The following is a 13,812-nucleotide window of genomic DNA, read 5'->3' on the forward strand; positions in this document are numbered from 1 at the left end:
AAGTGCTAGTTTTCAGATGCTTTTAGCTATGGCATTTGGATACCAACAAGGTCACCTACCTTTCTGTGAGAGTTCCCTGAGCTTGCTGAAATCCAGAAATGCCCTTGAGATTCATCTCAGTGGATGTGCTTAAAGAAAAGGCAGGCCTTTTTGGCTAGTCTGGTCACAATTCAGAAATGGTTCTTGGGGAGAAAAACAAAACAAAATAAAACCAAACCAAACCAAAACAAAAAAACACAAAAACAAAAACCACACAAAAAAACCCCCAAAATGCAAGCAGTGTCTTCATTCAAGATCTGGGTATGTCCCTGCTGGTATGTACAACCCAGTATCAGTATTATTTTGCAGTGTGGTTTAACTTCACTTAGTGTATGGCACTTGCTTCTAAATTGGCTTTTGATAGTTGGCCTTAATCCAGGTTGTAAATATTTGAAGTTCCTTTATACAGTAACTGATGAAACTTTTGCTATAATGAGAATATATCTTTATGTTGTCTTTTCCACTGAGATTTCTGGGGTTTTAAAATATGATATATAAAGATGGTCATACCTTTTGGTCCCCACCTGACCTCTCCAAAGAGTGGTTTGTTCCCACAGTGGGCACTCTACTTCAGGAGGACCATACTGTGCTTTAGCTGTTTGAGAGCGTAATTGTGAAGTTTGGGATTCTTAATTTATATATCTATTAGGATTTTTTGTTATGGTATGGTGCAGAAGGCAGTGGTACTAGGTAGGGAAGGAATAGTGTGTCTCAACTGTAGACAAATATTTGATATAATTTAGATAGTGTTATAGCTTTGGAAAAGTGTACACGTTCTAGAAAGACAGGAATGCATTTATGAAAAATGAGTAATCTTGCAGCTCCATACATACTGATTGAATTTTTTCACAAGTTAGGGAAAAGAATTGTAATACTGTCATCCGGTTACAGTTTTTGTTTTCCCCTCAGTAAATGTTTTTTTATCCTTGCACAGCTAAAGACTGTTCTGATGTCTTTTGTTATGAATTATGAACTTGGTCCATTTGGGATGAGAAAAGACTTAGCTTTTTTCTGCTAATAAGTGTGTATTTTTAGTTTTATTCCTATAGACCAGGAAAGGGGAAGCAGCCATCTGCAGCTTTTTTCCTTGTACAACATGTGTTCAATTAGTAGGCCACCACAGAAATTTGAAAAGATCTGTTTGGCCCATGGCAAGGAGTTGTCCCATATTGCCCTGCAAAAGAAATGCAGGAGTTTTTGACTGAATGTTAATTTTACTGCTTACCACTCACTTTTCATCTTAACAGCCAGAATTCTTTTAGTGACAGGAGAGTACTGTCTCATTGATTGACTGAACTTTCTCCACTGAGGGGAGTTGAACATGCTTTGTTAGCAGTGATTTGGAAAATAATGGAGATCTTTACCTGTTTTTTGCACTGTCAGATATGCAGGCTTGTAGGTGTCTATTTCAGAAGTAATTTACAGAGGCTGTAGCAATGTTATGCAAATGCATTTTAAGTCATTTTAAACTCAGACTGCCATGGTCTCGTTCTTTCCACTTGCCCTCACTAGCTACCAATACTTGTGCAACCACCATGAGCCAGTTCAGGAGCCTAAGCTGACTGAAAATATGTCTGTATATGGAGTTTTCAGCTGTGTTGGCTCCCAGACCAGCTCACCAGAGAATTGCATGGATGCCAATATATATAAAAGGCTTATCTAATTCAGGAACTCCAGCGGGGAACTGACATGTCTGAAGATTTGTGGAACTCTCCCCGTTTTGGTGCAGTGCTATTTCATCTCTGTCCTGATATCTCTATTTTCTGGATAGAACAAGTATGTTCTTGTAGCTGCAGCCTGAGACAGTAAAAATCCTTAATGAATTAGGAAAAACACTCCTCAGAATTTGTTGCTTTCCTTGGTCTTCCTAGCAAGGGAGAGAATGAAATAAGAGGAAATGTAGCTTTACAGATTGTGTGGTTTACATGCAATAAGTATTGGAAGACATCTGGGAATATGAAGGCTATTCAGGTAGACTAAGAAAAAGGTAAAGCTGAAAAGCAGCTGAAATCCATATTTTACTACAAAATCCTGCACAGAAGAAAGATACAATGGGACTTGTTTTTAGATTAAAACGTTTTATGCTAATAATTTGATGGGTTCAATAGCATTTCAATTAAGACTTTCAATTTGTTATTCCAAACTGACCACAGGATGTACCATGCATTTCCTTGTTTGATTGGTGTTTTGATACTTCAAGAAAATTGATGTACAAGTCAATATCCTGCATTCCTGTAAAGACACTGTGTTTTTTAGGGACATATTCAAAGTGATCAATGTTACATAGCACAGATAAGTTTTGCTTCTATGGCAAGCTGTTCATAAACTTGTTACTTAATGATTGCTTCACAGAATTTAAGATGACATTGTTATTAAATCTCCCCTACTGGCTAACTATTAAAAGCCAAAAGCAAACTCTTGCAGTGTTTGTTGTTTAGTCAGTATCGTGGGCCAAAAGAAGCTGCAGTATGACTTGAGACTTCTTTGTGCCTCAACATTTATGTGAGCTTATTAATGAAGGACAATCACTAATAATAAATTTGTGCTGCATGTACAGCACAACAGTTCATCTCCTCTGACAACATGACTATGAATAGTTTATAGATGCAGTTATCCTGAAATTTGTAGGGGTCATTAGCATTTTAATGAAAAAGATACAACTGTTGTACTAAATCTTCACTTTTTTTTTTCTCCCTCAGTTAAGAATTTCGATCTGTACTTGGAAAGCAGCTGACAGCGTGTGGTAATGTGCTGACTGGCACTATGGGCAGACGGTACCCAGGGGCTCACTATCGGCCAAGCAGCTCATGTATGTATGCAGTTGGTCTAATTTATTTGTTGCTTTATTACGTTTAAAGGCTGCTAAGCCTGTAAGTTTTGAAATAGTATTTATAAAGAATGCTGACGTATTCTAATCAATGCCAGCCTTCCTGTGTGTGTACCCAAATGTTAAATATATTGATCTATGTTTAAACTGCAGAGGTGTTTTCTAGAACTTTAGAAAGCAGCTTGCCCTGTGACTTGACCAAATCTACTGCAGTGTGCTGTGTTCTGTGCTGTGTTTTGTGTTCAAGTTCTCCAGCTTCATTTACTATAGGGTTCCAAAGTTAGCTTCTATTCTTCTTCACTTCCATCCTGGGTTTTCAGTACCAGATACCTTCAAATTAACAAGCTACTTGAGTTCATCCTAAAATGTCACTGTGCGCTATAGCTTCACTTGCTTACGCACTGCAACCAGCATCTCCAGTTCAGATTATTTATATGCTTGAGTTCAATATTACTCACGTTGTTTTTTCCTCTGAATTGTATCCTATTGTATTATATTATATCAACTCTTACTGAAGGTTGTCTTCTGTGAAAGTGCAAAGGCAGCTCCTAAAATTTATCACCTCGCTCCTTCTATCAGCCACCGTATAGTGCAGTGGTTTCACCGTGCAGACTGTGGGAGATGAGCTGATGTGACATTGCTGGAGAGCTGTGTGGGGTAGTGCACCACCTCCAAAAGGCTGCTGCTGGTCCTCGTGCACTTTCAATTGATCCCTCAGACTGCTGAGGTGAAGTTGTAGTAGGCTAACTTCAGTATTCACTCTTCCTTCTGCTGTAGCAAAGAATATGATCCCACATGGCTTTTCTTGGTGTCAAAGCCGGCTTGGTAAGCTCTCACTTCTGTATTTTTCTTTCTGTTCCTTAAAAAACTTTTTTGAAACCCTTGATCACTTCAGGCATCCAGCTCCACACATACTTGTGATGGCTGATGCATGGAGGAAACTGCAGTGAGAATTTACAGCTGTGGCAGGACAGGGACTTCCTAAAGAGGATTTGCCATTGGACATGAGGAGCTGCATGGTGAGATCCTGTATTCAGAACTTGACTTTGCGGGTTTTTTCTAATCACAAGGCTAAATCCTAGGAAGTACTAAGGCATGGTTATTCTCTGCTGCACACTAGTCATAGATGTCATGAAGGTATGTTAAAATGGTGTATTAAAGCCAACTTAGATACTATGTTTCCAAGGAGTTTTTTGAGGGATACTCTCTGTACTAGAATGGAGGAAATAAATGGTTGTTACAGTTTTGACAGGTCTTTGATGGTCAAATACTAGAGTACTGAGTTGGACTGATCTGTTGGAATCACTTGACATTAAATCTAGGCACTGGCCTTCCAACATTTCCGCTCGGCATATGGCTGGATATGATATTCACATCCCATGCCTAGGCTTGAAGCTCAGAGCTTTAAAATTATCTAGTGTAGAAGTATCTAATCAAATCCATTCCTGCTTAGAGAGAACAAGTAACAAGCATTAGATTCTTACCAGAAGAGCTTAAAATGTTTTTCCTGTAGTCTAGTTGAACAGTTGCAGAAAGTGAAGAAGTGGAATCATTTGCCTGGGGAAACCCTGAGGCTCCTATCATCTGCCAGGGCCAAAACTTGCATCAGAATGAACTGGCACCAGATTTCCTTCAGTTTGAGAACAGAGATATCAAAATACCTACTTCATGATTGCTTTATGCTTCTATTAATATAAGTTTTCCCTTTCCTTAAGCTGTCAGGGTTTTTAAGCCAGGAAACTTTCTTTGGTTTTTGCTTTTGTTACGGTTTGATTTATGCAGCTTCCTAACATAGCATAGGTGTTTTGGACATCCAACAGTAATGGTATTGAAATTGGCCAGTATTTGGGAAATGTGGATCATAATGAAATCTCTGAAAGCAGATTAGATCTTGATGAAAGTGCTGGTAAAATACATGGTTTTACTTTTCATAGAATCATAGAATCATAGAATCGATTGGGTTGGAAAAGACCTCCGAGATCATCGAGTCCAACCCTTGGTCCAAATCCAGTCCATTTACTAGATCATGGCACTCAGTGCCACGTCCAATCTGCGTTTAAAAATCTCCAGGGATGGTGAATCCACCACCTCTCTGGGCAGCCCATTCCAATGCCTGATCACTCTCTCTGTAAAGAATTTTCTCCTGATATCCAACTTAAATTTCCCCTGGCGGAGCTTAAGCCCGTGCCCCCTTGTCCTATTGCTGAGTGCCTGAGAGAAGAGACCAACCCCCACCTGGCTAGAACTTCCCTTCAGGTAGTTATAGACGGTGATGAGGTCACCTCTGAGCCTCCTCTTCTCCAGGCTAAACAACCCCAGCTCCCTCAGCCTCTCCCCATAGGACTTATGCTCCAGTCCCTTCACCAGCCTTGTTGCTCTTCTCTGGACCCGCTCCAGCACCTCAATATCCTTTCTGAACTGAGGGGCCCAGAACTGAACACAATACTCAAGGTGTGGCCTCACCAACGCAGAGTACAGGGGTAGGATCACTTCCCTGCTCCTGCTGGCCACGCTATTTTTGATACAGGACAAGATCCCATTGGCCTTCTTGGCCACCTGGGCACACTGTTGGCTCATGTTGAGCTTCCTGTCAATTAGTACCCCCAGGTCCCTTTCTGCCTGGCTGCTCTTCAGCCACTCTGTGCCCAGCCTGTAGCGCTGCATGGGGTTGTTGTGGCCAAAGTGCAGGACCCGGCACTTGGCTTTATTGAACTTCATCCCATTGGAATCAGCCCATCTCTCAAGTCTATCCAGATCCCTCTGCAGAGCCCTCCTGCCTTCCAGCAGGTCAACACTCCCTCCCAATTTAGTGTCATCAGCAAATTTGCTGATGATACACTCAATCCCCTCATCTAAATCATCTATAAAGATGTTAAACAGGACTGGGCCCAACACTGATCCCTGGGGAACACCACTGGTGACCGGCCGCCAGCTGGATGCAGCTCCATTCACCAGCACTCTCTGGGCCCGACCCTCCAGCCAGCTCCTAATCCAGGAGAGGGTATACTTGTCCAAGCCATGGGCTACCAGCTTTTCCAGGAGTATATTATGGGAGACAGTGTCAAAGGCCTTGCTGAAGTCTAGATAGACCACATCCACAGCCTTCCCTTCCTTTTGTTTTCTTTGCATAAATAGTGAGTAATTGCACCATCTCAGCTATTGTATTACACATTCACAGTTGTTGCAGTCTTAATGTAAATCAAGGACTTGGTGCAGCCTTAAGATTTAGTCCCTAACTTTATCTTATGTCTGTACATATGCATATTCCTAAATAAATGTGAAGGGGAGAATTAGGTCTGTGTGGAGTATAGCAGTTGTATTGTTTTCTTTGGTGGTAAGCTAATATTTCATCCATTTATAGCATTGACTGTTTTGTTGAATGATTTCATAGATTTAATTAATATAATAGTGTGTAGTCTTAGGAAAATAGCAAGAGGTTTTTTAATCGAGGAAACACATAACAGTTTAAATAGAAAATGGTTTATTTGAAGCCCAGTGCTAGGAAATGTATTTCCTATACACTTACGGAAGGTTATGAAATAGGGAGGTGTGGAAAGCTGTGAATTTAATGGGTGCCTACTAGTTTAGACTTTTAAAAAATGTAATTAAAGAGCAATGGTCTCCCTTGATTACTGTCAACAAGCAAAGCAGTCTTGGGTGTATCCCTGACTCTGTATAACACTGCTTGTCCTGACTTAACACTCCCTTGTGTGCTATTTTGTTGGTTTTTCTTTTGTTTTCTGTATTTTTCTTGTGAAAAAATAAAGACTAAGGATGTACAGTCTCCAGCTACTGAGAAGCTAGGTTTTGTAAACAGACTTCTTTCATTAATTTCTCCCGAGCTTCATTTTTATTTATGTTTTTCTAATATTTGCTCACAAACCCCACTTTTCTCAATTGACTGCAGCAGCTCTTGTGAAAACGTGGTTCTGTTTGTGTTGTTTAGGTAGCCTCAAATTTTCTTTCATACTAAAAAATTTTTCTCTTTGCACAGAGTAAAAGGTTTTGTATTTCTGGAAAAAAACCTTTTTTTTCCAGGATTTGTCCGTGCATATATTGTCTGCAGCATAACAACAACAAAAATAATAATAACAAAGCACAGAGTTTTGTGAGAGTGCTTTAAGAAAAAAAGCCCATTTTTCAGAGGACATTGGAAGTGAGATAGTGCAGGAGTATGTGGGTGGTAGTTTTCAGCACTTGCTAACTTTGGGACTGTGCCAGGGTGGACGTGCAGTCCTGGTGTACCACGTCAGCATCCTCTGGGAGGACAGGACCCGCTTGAACATGGAACTTTAAGACCAGCCCTCACTGCCCACAGACTGGGGGCAGACCTGACTGAAGTTTTATTTCATAAACTTCTCTTGGAGGGTGACTTTTTTGTCCCAGGCAAACTTTTTTTGGGAAATACTGTTTTTCTGAAGTGTTCATAAATCAAGAATGACGATGAAAGGAAACATCCCTCGTGAAATGGCATTCCCTTGGACCGCAGATGGGAGAGGTTTGAGTCTTGGCTCTTCATGATCATCTCCCATGCTTAAGCTGCTTTTGTAAATAATTCAGAATGCTTGAGGGCAGAGAGAGAAGGGTTGATTTTATAATTTTGGAGTTTGATTTCCCTCCAGGAACTCAAATTCCTGCTCTGCCTCTATCTCTTCAGCTTCCCTAGGAGTGCCCAACTGTGCCCTTCTTTGGACTGGGGCAGGCCCTTGCTGCTGGGCTTGCAAGGGGGCTGTTTCATGAAACTGCTGGAAAGTCTTCACTTCATTGCAGTGAAGTAAGGAAACAAATGTGAGAATGATGACATTGTAAATAACAGCAAACCGCTGAAAGAACCCAAAATTCCAGTCTTGCAACCAGTGCTGGTAATTATGTTGCTAACATTAGCCCAAGATGAGGTGATGTGAAAGTGTACCGTGGTGTGGCTCTGTGGGCTTGGAGCCTCTTCTAGAGTAACAGGGAACTCACCCAAAGAGGCACCCTGACCCCAGGGAGGAGTGTATCTGCCATGCAATTCATGGTAGAAGCATCCCAGTAAAATTCTATGTCTGCAGTATCCTGCCCTGTATCTCCTGACCTTTGCTTTCCAGAGAAAGACATCTTGGTATAAACGAGACTCAAACTTTAGCACTGCTCAGACCATACTCTGCAGGGACAGTTTTCTGTAAAGTTACTTTTAAAGCTCCACATAATGGCTGTGGAAAAGGCAGGAATACAGATGATTGATGGAGTGAAAATTGCCAAAGTACCCAGTGACACACACGTTGCTCTCCCCATTAAAGCCTCTCTTGTGTGGTTTCTGCCTTTCCTAGGAAGCTATGTGGAGACTGGCACAAGAACTTCATCAGCCTCTTGGGTGATCCTGGTGAAGCCCCAAAGCATGTGCTGGTGTCCACAGATAGGAGCTGACTCAGAGCCTGCAGATAAAAAGCTTTCTTTAAAGACTGTGTAGTACTCCGAATGCATATTGTCGCTTCTGTGTTTATTTCTTAGCATAGTTAAATAGTACCCCTGTCCCAGAGCTCTGACAGCTCCATTTCTTCTTCTTCAGGGTGGAATCACAGGTGGAAGCTGAAGGTGTTACAATCCAGTTATTAAAATTATTAGAGAGATGCCTCTGCCTGAATTAAGGTGCAAATGAGACCATATGCCGAAGTCAACAGTATGGATTTTATTTAACAGTTAATGACAAGTTCAAGGAAGGAGAGAGAGATAGGGGAAAGAGGAGGGAGGGAGAAAGAGAGTGACAGAGAAACAGATTAAGTAGAAAAAAGATATCACTACTCTGTAGGTTCCAACGACATCCCGTTGGTCCTCTTCTTTTGAACTTCTCAGTGGTTGCAGACTGTATCTATCAAGTGGTGGAGGGAAAGAGTCCACAAAACTCTCGTTTCATGGGGTTTATATTGTGCAGAGGCTGGGTGGAAATGCCCCCTGTACCTCTCCTGGATGATGTAATACTGGATCATGGGACATTTCATGAGTGAGACATTCTAAGATGCTGCAGCTGTCAGTGTAGTTGAATCGATCCTGGCCCGTTATGGTCATCACATAAGGGAGAATGTTGACATAAGAAGGACTATTCTGTCTCATAGAATTTGCCTCTTATCAGCCTCTTCCCTTACCTGGAAGTCCATTTTGTAGCTTCAGGTATGCAGGCCCTTCTGGACCTGGGAGGCCATTCTGTGCATCACTAACAAAGCAGTCATCCGAGTGTTTGTGCCGTCAGCACCAGGCTCCTACAGGACCTGGGCAGTTACTGCAGGTATTTGAATGTTAGCAGTTCAATCTCTTACACTTGTGGATACATTCTTCTCCTTTGACCTGGGATAGTTGGACGGCAGTAACCCCTTATCTCAAGGTCCTTTCCAAGTCCAAATTAGGAGGCATATTCAGGGATGGCTTTGGTAGATGTGCAGCTGTGTCTTTGCAGTTTGTTACAGTGGACAAAAGTCTGTTGGTGATTTTAAAAATGTTTAAGCCCATTAACCATTTCAGTCTCTGACATAAAATTTCCTTGTAGCTCCACTTGGGGTTGTGTATGTTCATGGGGAACCACCATGATACTGGATTTGAATCATGTGTTTGTCCCCTCTCACAGGAACTCTAGTTCCTTTGGTGTTCAAGTGCCTTGTGAAGATCTATGAGTTAGCAGATAAGAAAGAGAAGTGGAGAATTTTGGCTAGCATGTCAAGAACTCGAGATTCCTTGTTGCAGGCCACTAATACTAGTAGTTTGTTTTTTCCACTTGTTCAATGTCTTCTACAGCCAAGTTTGCTGTTTGTTGAAACTGAATCTACTTTTAGCCACACTTCAGTGTAATTAATATAAATGCCAGTAAGTGCAGTTGCTTTTTTGTTATGTGCTCCTTCCACTTTATTATGGATTGATTTGTTTAGTTTATGGGGACCATAAAGCAAATATGATACTTCGATTTCATTTACAAGCATGTGGTTTTGTTTTATATATGGGCACTATGGGTAGAGGTTTCTCAGCGTAGTACAACAACCTTCTCAAGGAGCTGCATCAAGCCAGGATTAAAGTTATTTCCGTATTCTAGTACTATAATGACATTGGGAGAGTTACTGTAGGGTATGGCTGTTTTAGTCATCTTTATGATGTTCTGTCAACCTAAGCAGTACGGTAAGACTTGGTTTATAAACTATTTGTATGTTTTGAAATACTTCTGATTTGTCCACTGAAGTTTGGTTGAAGACAATAATAGCTAAAAGCTACAAAAAGTAGTTTTGCAGGCACTTTTCAGACTTGCTGAAATGTATGCCTTTGTGTAATGAGTCTTATTTTAGTGCAGCTTTTGATGAAAAAACAGGCTAGAAATGTCAAGACCTTTTTTGGTTTGATGTAGTCTGTGCTCTGTTCCATTACTGGAAGCAAGGGATATGTGGGTAGCACATGTGAGTCCAATTTTAAGACAGTTTTAGGAGATGTAGTTAAAAGTGCACAGATGTAATAACCTTACCTAGGTGAGATACAGAATGTTTTTAAAGTATGTGGAACACAAGCAATCTTGTCAACATGCAAAATCCTAATTTGCTCTCCTTGAGAGCTGGGATAGTCTCATTATGCAATTCACTCTACTGCTCTTGCATGTAACTGAGACTTGGACTTTTTATTTTTGTTCACTGGTCTCAGCTTACTGGTAGCACTTTGAAATTACTACCAAACACTTAGGAATTAATTACGTTAGAGGTTCTCTTTGTATTGATACTTTTGATAGACATATATTTTATTCTTTGTTTCTTTCCATATAGAATTGTAGAGACTTTACTGAAAGATTATTCTCCATTTTTTTCATTTTCAGATTTTCATCTCTAGAGCCCAATTTTATAGTAAGTGCAACTTTACAGTAAAGAAAAAAAATTTTGGTGTAGAATGCTAATGCGTTTTAAGATCTCAATTATGAGGCAGTGATAAAAGGTGGCTCAAAACTATTGCTACCAGTCTGAGTAATCTGAGGGGAAAAACATTTCTAGATAACCTTGATTAATAAAAGCTTAATGTCTAACTAGCCACAAATTTATAACATGTAGTTCAGAGGGCAGATGAAGTTTTAGCAGGTGAAATCATGATGCCAGGCTATCAGAAGTTTGAAATAAATTAGTTTAAAAAGAGAAACGGAAGTGTCTGCATTTATGTGCATGCAGTTAGTTGTTCTTGGAGAAGCACATTGTTCTCAGGAGTATGCAGTGTTGTTTCTAGGCTTTGCAGGAACAGTGAGTGTTTGCAAGCTGCAAATAGGGGGGGCAGGCAAGATGTGTTGGAGGTTAATTTTTGTGTGGGTGTGTCCAGCATGGGACCTGTGCTGGAATTTAATTTACCATTGCATCTGACAGTGGTTCAGTTAACATTCTTGCTCCTTCTGTTAATAATGTTGTGACTTATGCTTAATGTCTTTCCTACTTTTGCTACCTGTGTCTCCGTGTTGGGCTGGTGCCGCTACAAACAACCAGAAAGCTGGTGCAGGACCCTGTGGGTTTCCTTAACCCTGTTGCTGAATTGATCATCTTTTGATGATCAGAGTGGTTCTGGTTCCTGATTTACAAGCTGACAAATGATCAAAGTTAAATTTATGTAGGGCTGAAAAATCCCTGGTCTGAAATCGGTCTGAGTCAGTCTAAGTCATTTTGTGTGCCAAGTCTGGCCTTTGGTTTCTCTCTAACACTCCATTAAGTATATGGTTAGGCTGCCTGGCCTACAAAACGTTTTGGCTACCATTTTTTTTGTTGAGACAGCTTATCCTAACCTTCTGTTTTGTGTGACATTACGCTTGATTTTGGTAATTCTGATCAGGCTTGATTACACATTGTTTATCTTCTGACTTGGTAAGTTATTTTTGGATGGCATTTGCGATTGAAGTGGTAGGATATGAAAGAACAAGTCCTTCTTGCTTTATTGGTCATCTCAGTTACAGGAATTTAAGTTACAGTTTCTGAGTTTGTCTGTCTGTTTAAGAGAGAATGAAGTTTATGCTTGTGCCCTGTACTAGCATGTGCATTTAAAGTAGTTTTATTTGTAAATTAGCAAATAAGTCTGAGTTGTGATCTTTATTGTAGAGATTGAGTAATTTATATATCAATTTAAAAAAGGAAATGTTAAGGCTCAGGAGTTTCATTTGCACAACAGGATTAGAAAAATTATAGACGTTTACTTAGAAATGTTGCTGTGAACGTATAGATCCAATGACAGAAGGTCTTATTATCTGTGCTCACAAGTATCCAGTAGATAAAATGCACTCCATCTTCTTGCTGTGACAACACTGGTTTTGCCTGCCAGACTGCTTTATTCTACACACGAGGGAAAATCTAACTAAAGGGAGAAAATTGAATTTGGAAAAGACTTAATATGCCGTCTTGTTTTTTCCCTTGCTAAATGTGGGATTAGTCGTAATTGCATGTCATGGTTATGCCTTATATAAATGAAAGAATTGCTCTTTATTTCTTAAAGTGATCACTTGATTTAAGAATACTCTAGTAGCATAAGATGACCCAGGCCATCTACAATATAGAGTTTCAGTCTGATAGTCAAATATACACTGATTATTTAGATGTGTCTGTCTTAATATAATTATAAGCACAGGACCAGTGGATTTAGCCTGTTTCTTTTTGTCATTATTGGTTTTATTTTTTTATTATTTGTCTTCTTTCTTTTGTATCTGTTAGAATCTGATTCTGAGAGGCATCTGTCTCTGAATTTTTGCTGGATGAGGAATTTGACTGGCTTTGTGGGAAGTGGGAAGGAAAAACATGGCAAATGGGAAGGCATATTCCACTTGGGTGCTAGAACTCATTGCAGAATCTGAAAGTTTTTTCCCTCAATAACACCATATAAAGACAGATCAGCATTATGGATTTCTATCAATAAGAGCATCACTAGAACAGAAACAGCGCTGCTGCTAGGCTGTTGCAGTTGGTTGGCAGCATGATTAGCTCTAAAAGGAGAAATGTCATTATTGTGGCAGCAGGGGCTGGCAGGGTGCCTCTTGGGAATGGAAGAGCTAGGACAGAACCTGATTACCAGATGGTGATTTCAGTAGGACTAGGTGAAGCAGGAAATAGCCAGAAATGGGAGAAGCTGCATTTAGCAAGCAGGTTGAAGTGAGGATTTTATTCTGATGTGAGGACAGATCCAGGGTGGAGTAGAGAGGGCAGCAGTGATTCCCTGATTAGGCAGGGGCATCATATTAGATGATCTGGAGAGTGGGAGAGGTCCTTCCCATCCTCAACACTCTGAGGTTTGTGTGGAGGAGTTTGCAGATAGATTTGCGAGCACATGTGCAAGGTGCTTGCAGTCCTGCTCCTTCTCTGTTCTTGATTTCCCCAAACTGCTCTGCCCACCATCGTAATTTACTTTCATGGCTTTGCTGAACTTTCTAGTTTCCAAGCTCAGTCCAACAGAGATGTCCAGAGGGAGCAGCAAGAAGAAAATCACTGGCTGTAGGCACATTATCAGTTGCTCTGATCTACTACAGCCCTTCATTTGAGTATTTTCCTTCCTTTTTCCTTATGAAAGTGTTAGATGTCACCTGGAATTTGTGTAGATATCTAGGTAAGAAGGAGGAGGATGGCACTTGACACTAAGAAAGCTTCTAATCTTGATTCTGATTTCAGCCACAATAATGTAAATCTAGACTTTCTTAGAATGCTTTTGGCTGACATCTGTTTAACTATTACCATTTAGCTGGTCGTAGTTTAAGAATGAATGTTTTAACGTAGGAATTCATCCTTTGAAGTGAAGGGAGTTAGCTAGTGTTGAGCATTAATCCTTGTATAATGAAGGCATTCTCTCCAGCTGCTTTAGGCTTTAACTAGAGCCAAAGCGTATAAGACTTGAGGCTGTAACTTCAAGGCACAAATTTGTCATTAAATGTTTTGTACTCAACAGATACCCTTGCAGAAAGAAAATCTGCTTTATGAAAAAGTTTCTATATT

The 13,812-nt window shown here is 40.3% G+C and overlaps 1 protein-coding gene across 14 annotated transcripts in view; it reads left to right on the plus strand.

The window, feature by feature from the left end:
* Positions 1-13,812, plus strand: part of APBB2 (amyloid beta precursor protein binding family B member 2) — a 180,751-nt gene that overhangs the window by 67,989 nt on the left and 98,950 nt on the right. For all 14 annotated transcript variants that reach the window (XM_064652950.1, XM_064652949.1, XM_064652952.1 and 11 more), the window contains one exon: positions 2,739-2,848. In XM_064652950.1, the coding sequence (XP_064509020.1) occupies positions 2,803-2,848 (46 nt within the window). In that variant the 5' untranslated portion in view covers positions 2,739-2,802. Of the gene's footprint in view, positions 1-2,738; positions 2,849-13,812 lie in introns of those variants that run through there.

The sequence above is a fragment of the Pseudopipra pipra genome, chromosome 4 (genome assembly GCF_036250125.1).
Source record: "Pseudopipra pipra isolate bDixPip1 chromosome 4, bDixPip1.hap1, whole genome shotgun sequence".
NCBI lineage: Eukaryota > Metazoa > Chordata > Aves > Passeriformes > Pipridae > Pseudopipra > Pseudopipra pipra.